Source organism: Schistocerca piceifrons, chromosome 2, assembly GCF_021461385.2.
Source record: "Schistocerca piceifrons isolate TAMUIC-IGC-003096 chromosome 2, iqSchPice1.1, whole genome shotgun sequence".
Taxonomy (NCBI): domain Eukaryota; kingdom Metazoa; phylum Arthropoda; class Insecta; order Orthoptera; family Acrididae; genus Schistocerca; species Schistocerca piceifrons.
In genome coordinates this window covers 719,445,284-719,466,614 of record NC_060139.1, presented here as the reverse complement: position 1 = coordinate 719,466,614, position 21,331 = coordinate 719,445,284, and the positions used below count along the sequence as shown (strand labels likewise).

The window sequence follows — 21,331 nt, the reverse complement described above, 5'->3', positions numbered from 1 at the left end:
CCGGGTTATATGCCAGTATGGCGATGACGAATACACACTTCCAATGTGCGTTCAATGCGATGTCGCCAAACACGGATGCGACCATCATGATGCTGTAAACAGAACCTGGATTCATCCAAAAAAATGACATTTTGCCATTCGTGCACCCAGGTTTGTCGTTGAGTACACCATCGCAGGCGCTCCAGTCTGTGCTGCTGCAAATGTCGTCGAACTGTTCATGCAGATGGTTTGTGTCTTGCAAACGTCCCCATCTGTTGACGTAGGGATCGAGACATGGCTGCATGATCTGTTACAGCCATGCGGATAAGATGCCTGTCATCTCAACTGCTAGTGATACAACTCCATTGGGATCCAGCATGGCGTTCCGTATTACCCTCCTGAACCCACCGATTCCATATTCTGCTAACAATCATTGGATCTCGACCAACACGAGCAGCAATGTCGTGATACGATAAACCACAATTGCGATAGGCTACAATCTGACCTTTATCGAAGTTGGAAACGTGATGGTATGCATTTCTCCTCCTTACACGAGGCATCACAGCAATGTTTCACCAGGCAACGCCGGTCAACTGCTGTTTGTGTATGAGAAATCGGTTGGAAACTTTCCTCATGTCAGCACATTGTAGGTGTCGCCACCGGCACCAACCTTGTGTGAATGCTCTTAAAAGCTAATCATTTGCATATCACAGCATCTTCTTCCTGTCAGTTAAATTTCGTGTCTGTAGCACGTCGTCTTCATGGTGTAGCAATTTTAATGGCCAGTTGTGTATTAAACTGATAATTTGGTAATTTTCATACCTGATAACACCTGCTTTCCTTGGGAATTGAGTTATTAAATTCTTCTTGAAGTCTGAGGGTATTTTGCTTGTCTCTTACATCTTGCTCACCACATGGTAGAGATTGGTCATGGCTGGCTCTCCCAACTCTATCAGTAGTTCTAAAGGAATGTTGTCTACTCCCGGAGCCTTGTTTTGACTTAGGTCTTTCAGTGCTCTGTCAAATTCAAAAATATTTATTAACAAATCGTAATTTTGCTTAACAAATATTGAATCATAATTATTTAATACAGATAACAACATGTTTTTATTTTGAATTACTGTTTGCATGAAAATTTGAGTATTCACTTTAATTTAGTTCCAAATATCAAATAGAAATTAAAATTTAATTCTGGAGATTAAACAGTATTATTGATGCATTTTTTATTTTATTTAACAAAAACACATTTTGCATGTCTATCAAATTTTAATTTGCTTTCGCACAACCAGAAATTAAAAATTAAAAGGTTATTTTTATTAAAAAATTATGATTCAGCATTTGGTAAGCATTTGTTAATAAATATCATGTTTAAATAAAGGTTAAAAAAAGTAGTTGCTGCAAGACTAGAATCACTGACTACATTTACAAAACTTTCATGCTATGTGCTCACCCATCAGCAAATATGCTAATAAATGGGAAATGCTCTGCTCCTATGCTTAGAATTTGAAAGTAAGTAAAAATATTTTTGTTTATTGCAAGGACAGAAGTATTTAATTACGATTACATTACGTGAAGAGTACCATACAAATTCCACAGCTCCATAGCTGAGCATTCAGCATGTATGACTGCGATGTGGAGAACCTGCATTCACTTCCTGGTACTGCCAGGAATTTTTGCTTGGTTTAAGGAAAAGAACAGAATACACTCAGTCCTGTTAGACCAATTGAGAAGTTACTTGAATGAAAAGAAGTGGTTGTAAAGTCTGGAATGTTGACAACAGCTAGGAGAGTGGTGTGCTGACCCCATGCCCCTCTATCCCACATCCAGAACATGCCCTATAGCAGAGGATGATACACTGGCCAGTCAACATCACATAGTCCTTTAGCCTTGAGAGCAGAATTGCTTTTTTACCATGCAAACTCCTAACTGAACAATGTGAACACTGACAATGTCATGACTCAAACCTTAAAACAGTGGAACATCTATTGTATGTGCTTGTCTGTGACAGTAACCACCACATAGGCCAGATAATTAACAAAATTTGACCAGATTACAAAATGAATTAGATTGTATGTGCAGTATGAGGTTATACAGATTATGCCTAGCCTGAAGACGTGATAAGCCCATAGTCCAGATGGTATTTACTTGAAAGTGATTCTTCTGCATCTAGTATTACACATCTTAAGATAGCTAACTGAATTTGTAATGACTATGATTGGGACAGAGCCCTGAAACCAGGATAGTATTTAAAAAGAAAAGCCATAGAAATATCTCAGAGAAATTGAAAATGTATTGGTGCCTCTACCTAACCTGCTCAGAAACTCATCCCACATCTACATCTACATTTACACTCTGCAAACCTCCGTGAGGTGCATGGCAGAGGGTACGTCACACTGTACCAGTTATTAAGGTTTCTTCCTGTTCCATTCACAAATTGAAAATGGGAGAAATTATTGTTTGAATGCCTCTGTGTGTGCATTAATTGTTCTAACCTTTCCTCACAATCCCTATGTGAGCAATACATAGGGGAATGTAGTGTATTTCTAGAATCATCATTTAAAGCTGGTTCTTGAAACTTTCTTAACAGACTTTCACAGGATAGTTTACATCTATCTTCAAGAGCCTTCCAGTTGAGTTCCTTCAGCTTCTCTGTGACACTCTCCCACAGATCAAACAAACCTGTGACCATTTGTGCTGCCCTTCTCTGTGTACATTCAATATACCCTGCTATGTTCAGTTTCCCCTGTTTGTCCTATCTGGCACATGTTCCACATACTTGAGCAAGAACCAGTTGCTTGAGCAATTTGTAAACAATCTCCTTTGTAGACTGACTGCATTTCCCCAGTGCTCTTCCAATAAACTGAAGTCTACCACCGGCCTTACCCATGATTGAGCCTATGTGATCATTCCATTTTATATCCCTACCAAGTGTTACACCCAGGTATTTGTATCAGTTAGCCAATTCCAACAGTGACTCATAGGATACAACCTTTTTGCATTTTGTGAAGTGCACAATTTTACATTTTTGAACATTTACAGCAAGTTACCAATCTTTGCACCACTTTGAAATCTTATTGAGATCTGACTGAATATTTATCTAGCTTTTTTCAGATAGTACTTCATTATAGATAACTGCATCATCTGCAAAAAGTCTGAGATTTCTATTAATATTGTTAGCAACATGAGTAGCAAGGATCCCAACACACATCGCTGGGACATAACTGAAGGTACTTCTATATCTGATGATGACTCTTCATCCAAGACAGCATCTGCGTCCTGCCTACCAAAAACATTTCACTTGATACCGCATATGATGGTACTGTTGACACTAAGCCTAGGTGTGGTACTGAGTCAAATGCTTTTCGGAAATCAAGAGATACTCCATCTACCTGACTGCGTTGATCCAAAGCTTTCAGTGCATCATGTGAGAAAAGTGCGAGTTGGCTTTCACATGATGGATGTTTTCAGGTTGGCATTGAGGTTGTCATTCTGTCCAAGATACCTCATTATGTTTGAGCTATGCTCTAAGATTCTGCAACAAACTGATGTCAAAGATATTGGACAATAATTTTGTGGATCACTTGTCGTATACTTCTTGTAGATGGGCGTGACCTATGCGTTATTCCAAGAACTGGGCACAGTTCTTTGTTTGAGGGATGATAGATTATAGTTTGAAGAGGGACTAACTCGGCCACTAATTCAGTATAGAATCTGGTAGAGATTCCATTGGGCCCTGGAGCTTTGTTCAGTTTTAACAATTTCAGTTATTTTTCAACACCATGGATACTAATACATATTTAATTCATCTTTTCAATGCTATGAGGATTAAATTGGGGCAATTCTTCTGGGCTTTCCTGTGTAAAAGAACATTTAAAAACAGAGTTCAGCATTTCAGCCTTTGCTTTGCTACCCTCGTCCCTCAGTTTCAGTTCCTGTCTCATTCACTTGTGATTGGACACTAACTTCAATGCCACTAACAGCCTTCACATATTACCAGAATTTCTTTGGGTTTTGTGAAACATCATTTGACAATATTCTGCTACAGTGGTCATTGAAGGCATCATGCATTGCTCTATTGACAGCCAGATGCATTTCATTCAGCATTCTACTGAGAATTTTCCAACTTCAGCTGGTGTTAGTTTTGCTTTATCCAAGGCAAGTTATTTAATGATGTTTATCAACCAATCCACATAGTGAATAACACCCTCACAAATAAGCAATTCCATTAATGATAGACACTGCTGGTACCTTCGGTCTCATGTGACAGACTGAAATGTTTGGATGAAATATGATAGCTTCAAATACTCTTTGCACTGCAGAATAGCTTCCATAGCTACTCCAGACAGGATGGTAGAGTGGTGTGCAGGAAATCACAAAATTATAAAGAAAATCACTGAAAGATATCTGCAGCTATCCCACTGGTCCCATCTAGGGATTTAGCCTTCTTGGATTAATCAACACAGAGATACACACCTGTGGCATTGTTTCATAAACAGCTGCTTAAATTTGCCAGGAAGTTTAAAAACAGCATATAATCTACCACATAGTAAAACTATTTTTTTCTGGAACGAGTCTCTAGGTTGTGGCTAAGTCATTTCCTCGTATATCCTTTCTTCTAGAACCACTAGTACAGCAACATATGGAGGAGAGCTTCTGTGAAGTTTGGATAGCTGGAGAGAGATACTGACAGAGTTGAATCTGTGGAAGCAAGTCATTCCTGTATAGCTTAGTTGGTAAGAGCATTGTCCACAAAAGGCAAAGTTCTGAGTTGAAGCTGTGGCCAAGACACAGGTTTCATCAGCCACAAAGTTGTCAGATGCAGTTCGCCCATGACTAGTTACTGCTGTGACTATGTCTTTATTTTTCATTTACACTGATTTTTTTACTGTTCTTTTAGCTTTTATACTGTAGTCCATAGGGCTGTATAAAATTTTAATACCTTCTCCCAGACACTGAATAAAAAGGCAAAAAAGGAAAACCAACAAAAATGGGAAAAGCAATATATATTTTCATTTTTACTTTCAGTTCAGTGCTTTGGGTTCTACTCTTTATTTTGTTGTTTTTAAATGCATTTGCTTGCAGAGTGTGAACACTATACTGGAGAAACACGTGAGTGATAATGCAGACCTTACTCAAAGACTTACCTGTCTTTTAGAGGAGCGACAACAGTTGCAGGGTCAGATCAATGACATGCAAGTTCAGTTACAGAAGATTAAGTCACAATTGAAGGTAAGAGTTCTGCATACTGTGCTAAACAGCCTTGTGCAGTCAATTTAGTATGTTCTTTCCTCAATCAAATAAACTTATAAAGGCTCCAATCAGTCATTCTATTTTGTGCTTTTCTCCTCATTTTTGATAACTTTGACTTGTTTCTCTTTAATAGGTCTTCTAGACCTCTTCTTTCTTTTCTTTATCAATTTTTTTCAGTATATTTGCCAAAAATCGTTATATCTAAATAAAGGTTGAACAAGACTTTTTAAAAAAAATAGTTGCGATAAGTGTTTTTCACTCATTGAATTCATTCAGAACATCTTCATTTAATTTTCTTTCTGTCCAGCTTGTTCTTATTAGCCTTCTCTAAAACCACATTTCAGTTATTTCTAATAATTTTGAATAGTGTCCAGCTTTCATGGCCACTCAAGAGTAGACTTCAAATGACAATCTTTTTTTTCCTTTTCTGTAAAAAAATCACTTAGTCATTAATAGGTCCTCCTTCATTAAAAGCATTGCCATGCAGTGAATAAGAATTTTGGTTGCCCTAACTCCAGATGTCTTCACAGTGGAAATGTCCATAACTCTCTTGATGAAAACATTAAACACAAATGATAACAAAGAGTATCCTAATCCTGTCCCATTTTGTAAATTTAGCATTATTACTCCCCATTAATGTCTATCCTCATATTTTGGTTTCTCCATAAGCTTAATATTGTTTTCCTATGTTTCTAATGTAAGTGTGTCTTATTTGAAGATCATGAAGAATTGCATCCAACTTGTGCATTCAAATGACTTATGGAAATTAGCAAAGGCTTTCTGATTAATGGAGTTGGATGCATGGGACCACTTGTGGAGGTGGGTGTTGGGCAGCAGCTAAGACGATTGAGATGGGGTTGAAGGATGTGTTGTAAGGAAAAAAGACAGATCCCATCAATGTAATTAAGAGAAGATGGTATTGAGTGCTGTTTTGAAACAACCATCTTACACTCAGCAATACATTCTAACATTAGATGGTTGACTTTTTGCTGTGCCACAGTTGGGCCCTGACCATTCATTCGTGTTGTAAAGTCTTCATATTGCCCACAGTTAGTTTACAGTTCCTGAGGGTATTTTTGTTCTGTCATTACACCTACAAGAAAATGCATGTTGTTTTGCTTTATTGAGACAAAGCATCATCAGTGTGGTATGTAATTAAAGATATTTACAATTTGATTTGTTTTTAAGATTGAAAAAAAGTTCATTAACAGTTAAAACCAACAAATTGTTAAAGAACTGTTTTCAATCACAAAAACAATTCAAATTGTAAATATCTTTAATTACAGACCACTGATGATGCTTTACCTCAGTAAAGTGAAACGCATCTGGTGAAAAAAAGAAACACATTTTCTTGTAGCGACGGAAAGAAAATACCCACGGGAGTTGAGGTTGTAGTGAAATGGTACTGTAAATTTACTCAAATCATAATACATAAGCTTTAACAGCTGTGTACAGAACACTGGCTTTTGCCTACAGTGATGTCTACTACTACTGTGTCTACAAAATAATTTCTGCAGGGCAAACACACTTTGAAATTAATCTCGTCACTAACAAAGCTTAAGATTTTCCTAACAGCAGCTGGAGTGATGATGGCCAACATTATCTTACTGACTGTAAGGGTGGACATTCTTAACTGTACAGAATGAAACATGAAAGAAGTCATCTCACAGTATGTATGATGTAATTTAGAATCTCCTTGACACAAAATGAGATGCAAATAACAACTCACTGAACACTGCTGTGCAACACTAACTAGCAATGCAGTCAGATCTCACAGCACAGCTAAACCACATCATCTTGGATGCAAAAAGTAGAAAGAGAAGAAATGTACTTGCAAACAGAAGCAGATCAGCATACTATTCTACCTTCAGACACAGACATAAAAATCTTTCCATATAGGTATAGTAATCATTGCAATTACTGATCATAGCTTCATTGCAGTTGTGCAACTGGCCATCAAGTGTCTTATGGAAAATAATTTTAATAAGCTTCTCAGTGCAGTGCTCCATGAAATTATATTTAATCAAAATGTGTTTGAAACAAGAACAATGCTGGTATTTGCAGACTTATTCCTATGATTCATTAATTGCCATAATTGTTACTTAATGGCTCAGCAGAGAGGAACTGAATTTAATTAAGGAGGACATAAGTATCAAGATTGTTTCTCATTTCAGCGCACAATGAAAACTAGTCAAACCCCTGGTGTAGATGATGTTGGTGGAATTGTTCCAGTCTGGGGTAATATTGGATAATGAGGGAAGTGTTCCTTTGCAGTTGTTCCATTCCATGGGGAGGGGAGGGGAGGGGGGGGGGTTGGAGAGTTAGGTGTGTGTGTGTGTGTGTGTGTGTGTGTGTGTGTGTGTGTGTGTGTGCGTGCATGATGCGTGCGTGCGTCCTCTCACATATGACATGGTACATTGTTGGTGTACTCAGTTTAGAGGGCATTGCCGTCTGTGAAGACCTCAGTGAGCCCTTTAGCAAATATTTTTGTGGTTACTTGCTGTAGCTGTCACAGACCTGAAGAACTAGCCCTGTACAAATTAGTCTTCTTTACCAGTTCCGGTCTTAGCTACAATCATCTGGTAGATAAGCATTTTGTCTTTTCATTAGATTGAAAGTCCTCAAAGATAAAATATATTTATCTATACACACATAATACACCATGATTGTGGACAGCATTAAGGCCTCACAAGAATTCTTTCCCATTACAGAGAGATCCTACCCATCAGAGGTAGGGCTACATGTGAAAGTAGTCATGCATAGAACAGTTCTGCTATAATTACTGCACAGCCTTTTCTGCGAACATGACCACCAAGCAATTCTTCACCCAAATGAATTACCACTGACTAATTGTGGCTGAAAGAATAGCTGACCACCAAGTGGAAACACTTGCCTCAGATACAATGTATTCAGTTTCCATGGCTGCTTCGCAACCTTAGCCATTTCACTCTCCCTCCCTGCCGCCTCACCCCACAGCCCTATTTCCCTGCCCCTCCCTCGTCACTCTCCCTAATACCTCCTCCTATGTGTTGCATAGATGGGAATGTTTCTTGTAACACATCCCTCAATCCTCATTTCCTCAGTCGAAACTACATGCTGTCTCAAATCAACCTCCGTGGCTGTCTCTATGCCTTTCACTTCATTCCATTAAGACACATCCACACTGTTGCTTAAGTACAAAAGCAAAGCAAGTTACTAAATATGTGGTTCAATGAAAGATCAAATACAGTACATGTTTATAGCCTGCATAACTATAAAGGATTTCACAATAGATTTGTTGTATAAACTTGTCGGTGCACTGGTTGTTTTAATTCTTGTGTTCATCAGGAAAACAACTTAGCATTGTCAGAGAATTGGAATCACACAGATGTAAAGATGTTGTAATGACCACAGCGACTTGTGATTGCATTGGCACCGACAATGAAATTTTTTATTCACAGCAGCTTTGTTTCCTTCATGACATATAACATGGGACATACTCCTGTACTCACACTCTCACATACACTAAGGTTTCATATTTTTGTCTGGGCCATATAGTGCTAGAATTAACTTCAAAAATAAATAAAATACACCTACCATCCCTATTATTTCCTTCACTCTGTCACTTCTCCTCCACCGCTCCCAATCAGTCTTCCACTCCACTTCATTCTTCATTGTGTGTCACAAGCAGCATCCCTTGCCTGGTATAATACTCAGATTGGTATACTTATTTTGAAAAATACTCTGACTGGCAAAAAAAGTTAAGTACCCAGGCAGGGAGGAAGAAAGAAAATGAAATGTCATGGGTTGGGAGGGTATGTGATGTTATTTTAGTGAGCTATCAGGGTATTTTGCTGGCTACAGGAGTACCTCAACACCGTGTAGACAATTCATAGAGACATGTGCCACATGTGGACAAGCATTATCCCATTGAAAAAAGTCACCACAATACTGTTGCATGGGAGGTAACACATGAGGCTGCAGAACGTCCACGACATACTGTTGTGCTGTCATATTTCACTCAATCACTACGAGCCATGACCTGAAGTCATATCTGATGGTTTCCCACACCGTGATACTGTGAGTAACACTGCTGTGCATCTCCAAAACATTGGAAGAATGAAACCCCTTGTGACATCATTGCCATTCTCATCAACGATGGTCGTTAGTCATAGTGCAGACCAACAATTCATCAGCAGTCCCTGCTTCCTGGTCGTGGCATCACTCCAAACACAGTTATTTGTGTTGTGATGTTAACGGCAGCCTGTACATGGGACGGTAATTCCCCAATCCAGCTAGCTGCTGCTACTCTGTGACCATGGTGTGGGATGACACAGAATTTTCAAGGCGGCCATTATTTTTCTCAAATCGCAAGTTCAGGTGTGAAATGATTACGATGCACTTGGTGCACAGTATGGCACACCTCCCTTGTGGTGGTCAGATGTGGCCGACTGAAACTTTGACAATGAGTATGTGTGCCCTCATGTTCCCATGCAGTCCAACATCAGACCACAGTCACATCTGAAAGCCTTACAAATCTGGTTTTTGCACAGGCTGCTGCACCAGAACAATGTAGTTTTATCTGTCTGAATGCTTATTTATTATGGTATCTCCTCCTTTTATGTAATTTGAGGGTTGTGTTTCTTATTACCATGGCATATTCCTCTTAAAACTCAAGCAGACACTGTCCTCTGTTATTACTTTTTCCTTGTCCAATCTCTTTGCTCTTCTCTTTTTGGGGTCACTGTGCCACATACAGCATTGGAATCTCTCATTATAATTGTTCTTACTGTTTGTCAGTTTTATTACCTCTTCTATAGTTTCATACCCTGGCCTAAAATGTCATTGTCATTATTCTTCATAACAATTTTGAGTTCTTATTTTGCTGCTGTTAGCACTGACCTTATGTGTTGCTGTTCCCATCCCTTTCTTCATATCAGGATGCTTTCTATGAATTTTGAACTGAGCCATCTATCATGTCCCTACCAGATATTGGTTTCTGTTTCTGTTTTGTGTGATCAGTAATGTCTAAATTATTCTCTGTACTCTCCATGGTTGCAATACCTATTAAATAATATGATGGGATTCTGTCGCATTCCACATCACAACATTACTTTCATTCAAATCATTCTGATCATTCTTAAATAGTCGCTCACAATCCAGATCAACAGATATGTCTGTATTGTGCACAATGCTGATTCCACCATCAAATAGAAAACTACTACTTTTTTTTCTGCCCTTGAGATTGTCATCTGCTTCCATCATTAAAGTCTTTTTCTGTAACTCTCAAAAGGGCACTTAATGAGTTTTGTTTTGTAAGATGAGTTACTGTTTTAATAACATTCAAAGGATTTTCTGTCATATTATGCTTGTAGGTGTTTTGTATGTTGTAATTGTTTAATTATGTATGTCATTTTCACTAGGTGAGTGATGCAGAGAAGAGAAACTCAGATGCAAAGCTGGTTGCTGAGAGAGCTGCATGGACTCAAGAGCGTGCTACGTTACAACTGGCACTTTCTCAGGCAAAGGCAGAGTCTGAGATGCCTGTGGGAGCTGAAGCAGTGAAAGATACTGAGCAGCGAGTAAGTATTACACTTGAGATATAACCACATTGTTTCTCTGTGAGGCTCAGTAATAAAATTTTAATTATTTCCTCAAAGAAAAAAAAGTCAAATCCTGGCCAGGAGATGCGATTGATATTCACCCTTGAATGTGACGTATTTTTCCCAGTGATGGGTGACTCTGCATGTTCCACCCTTTTGTCATTCTTAAAATGTCTGTCACACAGTGGTTTCTTCATTTGAGAAAAGAGGAAGAAGTCACTGGGTTGTCTGGTACTGAAGAAGCTAGGCAATGTCATGGCACCAAAATACCCCTCAGACATCACCCTGCAACTAATATTCTCCCATTACCTCATCAGAAAATTTCAGTAGCGTGCTCCCATGACAGTTTCCTCATTATGATCATGATCTGATAGCACCAAACAATGTCAACCCAAATTCACAAGTATTGGTGGTTGAGTCTTCACCTTTTTTGGCAGTGGTGTATCCACGTTTCCCTTGCTTGTTTCGCTCCTTTGTCTAAAGGTCACAGTGATGCACCCAGCACTCTGTCCATGCTGTTTATGTGGCTAAAGAAGTTATTTTGGTTGGCCTGACAGATTCATGAGCTATTTGAATGGATGTGAGCAATCAACAGAATCGAGTTCCTTAAGTGCAGAATGTGGAGCAAGTTGTTGAAAACTGATATATGACTGATGTTCATTTTTCCACTATTGCCTCAATTGTGATATGTCGGTCTTTGAATACCTGGGTGTTCTATTCCTCTTGCAATTCCCATTTTTTTTACAAATAGATGGTATCCCACTTTGTACTTTGTCATTCGGACTTGTTTGACCTCATTGGATGGTGTGCATTGCGTAAACACTTTACCACATGATGGTGCATTGTTGCTGTAAGCGTCTGTGTGCTCATTCTGGATTGTTGCACCTTTGTTCCTCTTCAAATGCAGAAAATGTATTACCACACAATACTCAATATCATCAGTGGTCTGTGCCGTTTTGTTTTGGATCCTCTAGTAGCGTGCTACGGTACTGTGATGTGGAGATTACACTGTGTACTAGGACATGAAACCTGTAAAGAAACAAAAAATTAATCGTGTATTTTTGTTTTTTCAAAGTGACAATTAAAACTTTGACTAACCCGTGTAGTTTGTTTGCATGACTGGTAATTAGATCTCATAATTAAAGAAAACAGCCTCCATATAAACAGCTACCAGTTTCTTGATGTTTGACACTGAATTTTGCACCCTGTGCTCTGTTTTCAGATGATGCTTTAATTGCTCTCCTGCACCTATTTATATTAAGACAGGTGGTGCAGTAGTTGAGACATTGAATCATCCTTTGGAAGAAGTACCATCCAAATCAGAGAAAATACTAGGTGCAAAAGTTCATTTGATCAATTCAATCAGTCACAATGTTTCCTTACATTCTTATCGCACGACAACAACTGTTTCTTGTAAAATTTGAAGGTTATGGAATCTTAACATATCAGATGCTGGAAAATAGACACCAATTATTCCACAAAGGCACCTTAACAAAGTTTCAAGAACTAGTGAGGACCCTAGGAACTTTCTTCGGCTCCCTATATATGTCTCACATAAGGTTTGCAAAGACAAGATTAGGCTAGTTACAGTGCACAAAGAGGCATTTCAGCAGTTGTCCTTCGTATGCTAAGTTTACAAATGGAACAGAAAGGAATCCTAATGTGTGGTGCTATGGAAAGTGCCATCTGCCGTGCATAACACAGTGGGGTGAAGAGCATGGCTGTAAATGCGCAAGTAGCTGTTTACAGTTTCTTTCATTATGTAATTACTGATATTGACGTATAATTCACTGTAATAGTCATTGACATTGTAACTGATTTTTTCACCATAGACTCTTACAATCTTTTTTTCTCTTTGATGTCTTTCACGCCCACAACAAACTAGGACAAAACAGTACTCAGTATAAACTTGTTCAAAAACACATTATGAGGATCCATGTATGGTGATTGGCTAAATTTGAATGTGATGCGTGTTTATTCAGTGAAGATCCCAATTGTTGGTCCTACTTGGTGCTCCTCTGTCCAAAACTCTCAGTCCTGCCATGTGACTGGACACCTGTCTACTACAGTTGCTGCCTGACGGAACCAGAGAATATCTCTGAACATAGTTAAGAGAATTTGTATCTCGAATAGCCCATTCTTGGATGCTTATCACAAAGTCTCACCCTCTTGACACCTGCAACACAGCATAGTACATAAAGCAGTGCATCGCACTGCAAGACATTCTCTCCAACCAGCAAGTGCCCATACGCCAAAGTTCAAGCTCCCGCCCATCACAGCTGGTGCGCTCACAAGAAGACTGAATCCTGCCTTGGCCATTTTCCCAAGAGAGGTGTTTATCTGTTTCATGCCTCATGGTGTCAGATTTGTGTTGGTTCTGGCATACACTGAGCAGCTAGTTACCTTTCATATGCACCATCTCCAACAGTGTTTGTGCAGTCTGGATTTCAAGCTCCCAAGAGATATGTTATGGTCTTAAAACATTTGTTGATAGCATGAGCTGCTGAGTTAGTGATTTTATTCTGTCTTCATACTCATGTTGGATCGTGTGTAAAGCATTTACTTTCTGGGCAAATCACTACTAAGAACACAAATTTTACAGTGCCTCATGGTGCCACTCCTTTCTTTAACAATCACCCTATTACCAAGTGACATTAATACTGTGCCTCATGGTTTCAGGAACAGCTAAGAACTATTAATTCTTGAGATTATTTCAGTGCTCCTTATAATAGTTTAGTTTGTACAATAAACTAGTTTGTTTGTGTTAACTTGTTGTGAACATTACTCATTGTGCAAGTGCATAAAACACCTGTTCCCAAGTCCTCAATTTCAGCTGATTTTATGTGGGTTATTAAATTAGGTAGGGGCCAACGTACCCAAAGTGCCACTGTCTATGATGAATCAGTGGCTCCTCATGCAGTTCTAAAACAAATTACTGTGCTAATATGGGCATTGAATGTTGTTTATTTTTATTTGACTTTGAATTTGGAACTTTGTAATGTCAGTGCAACAGCTGTTCTGATGTTTATCAAGAATGACTATTCTGTAAGTTTATTTGGTTTGTGTCTATTGTAGCAACAGCTATATTGTTTTAGAATACTTGTTCTCTTTATTATTCGCTATATTTTGTGACTCCATTATTTAACATCTGCTTGTCTCACTTTTTCAATTATTATTGTTATTATTATTATTATTATTATTATTATTATATTTGAAATTGGCATACTCAGAACCATGTGAAATTGCTGATTTCTGGGTGTTCCAGTATTTCTTCATTCTTGCTCTCTGTTGTTCTCTTTTCTCATCTGTCCATGTTGTTGTTGTTGTGGTCTTCAGTCCTGAGACTGGTTTGATGCAGCTCTCCATGCTACTCTATCCTGTGCAAGCTTCTTCATCTCCCAGTACCTACTACAACCTACATCCTTCTGAATCTGCTTAGTGTATTGATCTCTTGGTCTCCCTCTACGATTTTTACCCTCCACGCTGCCCTCCAATGCTAAATTTGTGATCCCTTGATGCCTCAAAACATGTCCTACCAACCGATCCCTTCTTCTAGTCAAGTTGTGCCACAAACTTCTCTTCTCCCCAATCCTATTCAATACCTCCTCATTAGTTACGTGATCTACCCACCTTATCTTCAGCATTCTTCTGTAGCACCACATTTCGAAAGCTTCTATTCTCTTCTTGTCCAAACTGGTTATCGTCCATGTTTCACTTCCATACATGGCTACACTCCATACAAATACTTTCAGAAACGACTTCCTGACAATTAAATCTATACTCGATGTTAGCAAATTTCTCTTCTTCAGAAACGATTTCCTTGCCATTGCCAGTCTACATTTTATATCCTCTCTACTTCGACCATCATCAGTTATTTTGCTCCCCAAATAGCAAAACTCCTTTACTACTTTAAGTGTCTCATTACCTAATCTAATCCCCTCAGCATCACCCGATTTAATTTGACTACATTCCATTATCCTCGTTTTGCTTTTGTTGATGTTCATCTTATATCCTCCTTTCAAGACACTGTCCATTCCGTTCAACTGCTCTTCCAAGTCCTTTGCTGTCTCTGACAGAATTACAATGTCATCGGCAAACCTCAAAGTTTTTACTTCTTCTCCATGAATTTTAATACCTACTCCGAATTTTTCTTTTGTTTCCTTTACTGCTTGCTCAATATACAGATTGAATAACATCGGGGAGAGGCTACAACCCTGTCTCACTCCTTTCCCAACCACTGCTTCCCTTTCATGCCCCTCGACTCTTATAACTGCCATCTGGTTTCTGTACAAATTGTAAATAGCCTTTCGCTCCCTGTATTTTACCCCTGCCACCTTCAGAATTTGAAAGAGAGTATTCCAGTTAACGTTGTCAAAAGCTTTCTCTAAGTCTACAAATGCTAGAAACGTAGGTTTGCCTTTTCTTAATCTTTCTTCTAAGATAAGTCGTAAGGTTAGTATTGCCTCACGTGTTCCAACATTTCTACGGAATCCAAACTGATCTTCCCCGAGGTCCGCTTCTACTAGTTTTTCCATTCGTCTGTAAAGAATTCGCGTTAGTATTTTGCAGCTGTGACTTATTAAACTGATAGTTCGGTAATTTTCACATCTGTCAACACCTGCTTTCTTTGGGATTGGAATTATTATATTCTTCTTGAAGTCTGTGGGTATTTCGCCTGTCTCATACATCTTGCTCACCAGATGGTAGAGTTTTGTCATGACTGGCTCTCCCAAGGCCATCAGTAGTTCTAATGGAATGTTGTCTACTCCCGGGGCTTTGTTTCGACTCAGGTCTTTCAGTGCTCTGTCAAACTCTTCACGCAGTATCATATCTCCCATTTCATCTTCATCTACATCCTCTTCCATTTCCATAATATTGTCCTCAAGTACATCGCCCTTGTATAAACCCTCTATATACTCCTTCCACCTTTCTGCCTTCCCTTCTTTGCTTAGAACTGGGTTTCCATCTGAGCTCTTGATATTCATACAAGTGGTTCTCTTCTCTCCAAAGGTCTCTTTAATTTTCCTGTAGGCAGTATCTATCTGACCTCTAGTGAGACAAGCCTCTACATCCTTACATTTGTCCTCTAGCCATCCCTGCTTAGCCATTTTGCACTTCCTGTCGATCTCATTTTTGAGACGTTTGTATTCCTTTTTGCCTGCTTCATTTACTGCATTTTTATATTTTCTCCTTTCATCAATTAAATTCAATATTTCTTCTGTTACCCAAGGATTTCTATTAGCCCTCGTCTTTTTACCTACTTGATCCTCTGCTGCCTTCACTACTTCATCCCTCAGACCTACCCATTCTTCTTCTACTGTGTTTCTTTCCCCCATTCCTGTCAATTGTTCCCTTATGCTCTCCCTGAAACTCTGTACAACCTCTGGTTCTTTCAGTTTATCCAGGTCCCATCTCCTTAAATTCCCACCTTTTTGCAGTTTCTTCAGTTTCAATCTGCAGTTCATAACCAATATATTGTGGTCAGAATCCACATCTGCCCCTGGAAATGTCTTACAGTTTAAAACCTGGTTCCTAAATCTCTGTCTTACCATTATATAATCTATCTGATACCTTTTACTATCCCCAGGATTCTTCCAGGTATACAACCTTCTTTTATGATTCTTGAACCAAGTGTTAGCTATGATTAAGTTATGCTCTGTGCAAAATTCTACAAGGCGGCTTCCTCTTTCATTTCTTCCCCCCAATCCATATTCACCTACTATGTTTCCTTCTCTCCCTTTTCCTACTGACGAATTCCAGTCACCCATGACTATTAAATTTTCGTCTCCCTTCACTACCTGAATAATTTCTTTTATCTCGTCATACATTTCATCAATTTCTTCATCATCTGCAGAGCTAGTTGGCATATAAACTTGTACTACTGTAGTAGGCATGGGCTTTGTGTCTATCTTGGCCACAATAATGCGTTCACTATGCTGTTTGTAGTAGCTAACCCGCACTCCTATTTTTTTATTCATTATTAAACCTACTCCTGCATTACCCCTATTTGATTTTGTATTTATAACCCTGTAATCACCTGACCAAAAGTCTTGTTCCTCCTGCCACCGAACTTCACTAATTCCCACTATATCTAACTTTAACCTATCCATTTCCCTTTTTAAATTTTCTAACCTACCTGCCCGATTAAGGGATCTGACATTCCACGCTCCGATCCGTAGAACGCCAGTTTTCTTTCTTCTGATAACGACGTCCTCTTGAGTAGTCCCCGCCCGGAGATCCGAATGGGGGACTATTTTACCTCCGGAATATTTTACCCAAGAGGACGCCATCATCATTTAATCATACAGTAAAGCTGCATGTCCTCGGGAAAAATTACGGCTGTAGTTTCCCCTTGCTTTCAGCCGTTCGCAGTACCAGCACAGCAAGGCCGTTTTGGTTAATGTTACAAGGCCAGATCAGTCAATCATCCAGACTGTTGCCCCTGCAACTACTGAAAAGGCTGCTGCCCCTCTTCAGGAACCACATGTTTGTCTGGCCTCTCAACAGATACCCCTCCGTTGTGGTTGCACCTACGGTTCGGCCATCTGTATCGCTGAGGCACGCAAGCCTCCCCACCAACGGCAAGGTCCATGGTTCATGGGGGGGCATCTGTCCATGTCCTTCCTGAATTCATTTCAGTTTTCTTCTGAAAACCCCCTAATTTTTTGTACCTTTTTTCCTAAATTCATGTCTGTTTTCAATGTCTGTATCTGTTATTCCCAAATCCCGTAGGTCTATGTTAACTTCTATAAACTACAAAATGGGGTTTCGGATTTCTGTCAAATAAGTTGAGTATTTCTTTGTCAACCTCTTGTTATCCATTCTTTTTAACTGGCAATAAAGTGTAATCCTCCACTTTATGATTGTATCTATTACCGTATTTACTTGAATCTAAGCCGCACTTTTTTCCCGATTTTTGTAATCCAAAAAACCGCCTGCGGCTTAGAATCGAGTGCAAAGCAACGGGAAGTTCTGAAAAATGTTGGTAGGTGCCGCTACAACTATAACTTCTGCTGTCGAATATATGTAGCGCTACACAGGTATGCTTTGTAGGCCCAAAGATAAATACTTTCGCCAAAACCTCTGCGTCAGTAAATAAATTTAAGAAAGGTGGAAGACAAGCTTTTTTTTTCTCCGCCCCGAGTTTCGACCACTGCATTTTCATACATTATCCAACGAAGTAAATACAAATTCCGTATTGTTCATCTTCGAATGTAGCAGAATTTCAATGTACTACGAAAATCCGACTGCCAAGACTGTTTAGGATGTTTGTAAATATGCCCAACTCTACGTTCTGAATTTTTTCCTACCAGTGAGAAGAGTTGGTTGCTAATAGGAACCTGATGAAATGTGATTCACATCCAGTATTCTCTTCACCATAATAAATAATCGAATATAAACATTTTGCCATGTATTCTTTCGCGTTTGCTGCTATCTCATTTAAATCCTGCCTAATAAACTATGAAACTAGAGTGAGACAACAGCAAACGCGGAAGAATATACGTATCGTGTCATGTTTATATTCGTATTATTCTTATGCCTAATGTGATACAGTCAGAAATGAAGTATGGCAACTGAACAGATTTTTAAATCTAAGATGACTCTAATTTCTGTGCAGAATTTGATGTACTACAGAAGCGGCCGCAAAGATTTTCAAACGGAGAAAAATTTTCGCCGAACTCTCGTTCAGAACATGTTCTGAAATACGCAGTCTATTATTTGGTTCTTGTTGATCATTATCAAAGAAAGCAGCAGTGTAAGTAACAGCAAATAGCAGTCTCTTGCCATTGTTTCGCTAATGAGACGATTCCCCTCTCTCTTTTTTTTTTTTTAAGTGTAAGCGGCGGTAGCGCGCACAAAAGCAAGCCGTGCCGCGAGCGGCGACAGGCCGTAAACACGCACTGTCAGAATGCGACAAACAATGCATGACATTACAGTAATGCATTTTCAGCTTAGGATGACGTGAACACCTATAACAAAGAAAACGGCAGTTATCAGATCAAAGCAAAATAAGCAATCGATTCAAACCAGACAGAGCACGTGAAAAAGGAATGGTACTCGCATAAATACGGACGGAGCGCCTGACGCATAGCAATGGCTACCTGGTAAAGCTTAACTGCTAAGCTTACGACTCGAACCAAACTACTGTCACTGTATCGTCATTCATTCAATTGTGTCTCATATTACAATGGACCAACTTTGTTTCGATTTGGAGGTGCGGCCTAAAACTTTTCTCTCCCCTTGAATTTCGAGTCGCAAATTTCAGGTGCGGCTTAGGTTGGGAATTTTTTTTTTTTCCTTTATTTCGAGTCTCATTTTTCAGGTGCGGCTTAGATTCGAGTGCGGCTTAGATTCGAGTAAATACGGTATATTCTCAGGTTTTTTTTATCTCCATACACCTCCTCATTGGTTGCTTCTCAGTTTCCTAAATCCATTTTTCATACTTTGAATTCAGAATTTTTCAGATTATTCTTCTTTCTTTCTTTTCAAATCATTGAACTGTTTGGCTGTGTTTATGGCAAGGCATTTTGAGGTATAAAGGCACCTGGTTTTTTTAGTCACCACATTGTAATGCTTCAATTGTGTATTAATAGATAAGGATTTGTGTGTTCTTTGATAAGTGGAATGCCGTTTTCATTTTTATGGCTCTATTTATGTTAGCTGCTTTGTCCTGATCATTGGTTAGATTACTTCTCCCAAATGTTATAATTAGAAACTTACTTTTTTTCTGTGCTGTGATTCCATAAATTTTTGTTCACCTTGAACATTGGTTATGTATATGGCTTTTTCAAACAAAATTTGTAATCCAGTTTTTTCTGCTACCTCATGGACAGTGTTCATCAGTTTTGTTACGCCTTGTAGGTTTGCTGTTAAGATTGCTAAATCATCAGCAGAAGCTAACCAGTCAGTTTCCAAGTTCTCTCTCTTTTCCAAGTTTCACTTTATTTATTCCCGCTTCTTTTGTTATTTTTCTCCATTTTTGTACGACATTCTTCAAAATGCAATTGAATTATAATGGAGGCAGTCCATCACCCAACCTCTCACATGTTTTAATTTTGAAATGTTTTGTTATTTCACTTAGTTTGCTTAATTATTGCCATTGTTCATCTCCCCTCCCCCTTCCCCACCCCTGGGGGCTCACAACTCTTTAGTGGGTTTGTACTTGGTTACTACAGGGCCCCAGCCTTTGCTGCATTACTTCTTTTCCGTGCTGCACGCTTATACTTCCACTACCCCTTTCCCCTTCTACCTCTCCAGCAGATAGTTTTCAGTTCTGACCCTGCTTGGACGTGGTTTATGATTTGGCCTTGAGTTTCCATTTCTGACATATTCTACAACTTTTCATTAAGTAAACACATGGTCCCCATTGTGGGGTTTAACCTGCCACCAATTTTCAAAATTCTCCAGAATTGCGGATTGTGCAGGGAAGGTCGCCCAGTGGAGTGTGTGCTTCACTTTTGTGCCTCTCCATCTATGCACCCGTCCCTTTAAAGCTGTAATACACCCAAAATCCAGCATGGTAGCCATCCCGTTATGGGAGGGGGGAGGGGGGGGGGGTGTTCATCAAGTACCTGCATTGTTGTAGGCTCCTGACCACACAGAGATCACACAGTTGGTGCCTGAGCTGAAAACTCCCCATGTAGGCCAAGGAGTATGTGCCCTTTGTGACTGGGGCATGGGAACTTCGAGCAACAGATCATTGGCCAGGTAGCTATTGCTGAGGCTTGGTGGTGCCCATGGGAAGAGGCCCCATTCACTGTCAGTGGAACCATGGCAGATCACCCACAAATGAAGAAGATGAACTTTTCTCCCGCTGATGGGCATAAGACCCTGCAGTCTCTATGAAAGGACAGTCCTGTTTCAATTCAGAGAGATAGGGCCCTACAATGTTCCCTTCCCTCGCTATCCTGTGGGAGGAATGTAGGCCTAAGTGGCAAGCGGAGCAATACTCCCCACAGTACTTGTTTTGTGCAGGGGCTGATGGTGAATCCTTCTGGCTCACAAAGCCCCTGTTCTTTATGGAGAACCTAGAAGACAAGTTCAGGGAAGTGGCATCCATCACTAAAATGAAAAGTGGGTCATTTTTGATCAAAACAGCATCTCCTGCCCAGTCATGGGCACTGCTCGCTTCTAACAAGCTGGGTAACATACCAATGACTGTTACTCCCCATAACAATCTAAATTTAGTCCAGGGCAGCATTTTCCATAGTCTTAAAATCTGATGATGAGCTATGCGCCAACTTGGAGTGACGGGGTGTATATTATGTCCATCGTGTACATTGGGGGCCAAAGGACCACAGGGTTGCTACTGGTGCCCTCATTTGTCCTTCGAGGGCAATTCATTGCCTGAAAAGATAAAGGCGATGGAATACCACTGTAAAGTGAAACAATATGTCCCCCACTCCTCCCCCTTCCCCATGCGATATAGAGATTGTGGATGAACGCAGCATGCAGATGCTCCCTGCACATCTCCCCCATCTGTGTCAGCTGAGGAAAGGGCTCTTTTCCCTGCTCATGAA

General features: G+C 39.6%; 1 protein-coding gene across 1 annotated transcript in view; it reads left to right on the top strand.

Annotated features, from left to right (window-relative positions):
* The window catches only part of LOC124775796 (A-kinase anchor protein 9-like), a 517,018-nt gene that overhangs the window by 473,443 nt on the left and 22,244 nt on the right, over positions 1 to 21,331 (top strand). Inside the window, exons 47-48 of the mRNA XM_047250627.1 lie at positions 5,062 to 5,208; positions 10,632 to 10,790. Of these exons, the coding sequence (XP_047106583.1) occupies positions 5,062 to 5,208; positions 10,632 to 10,790 (306 nt within the window). The remainder of the gene's footprint in view (positions 1 to 5,061; positions 5,209 to 10,631; positions 10,791 to 21,331) is intronic.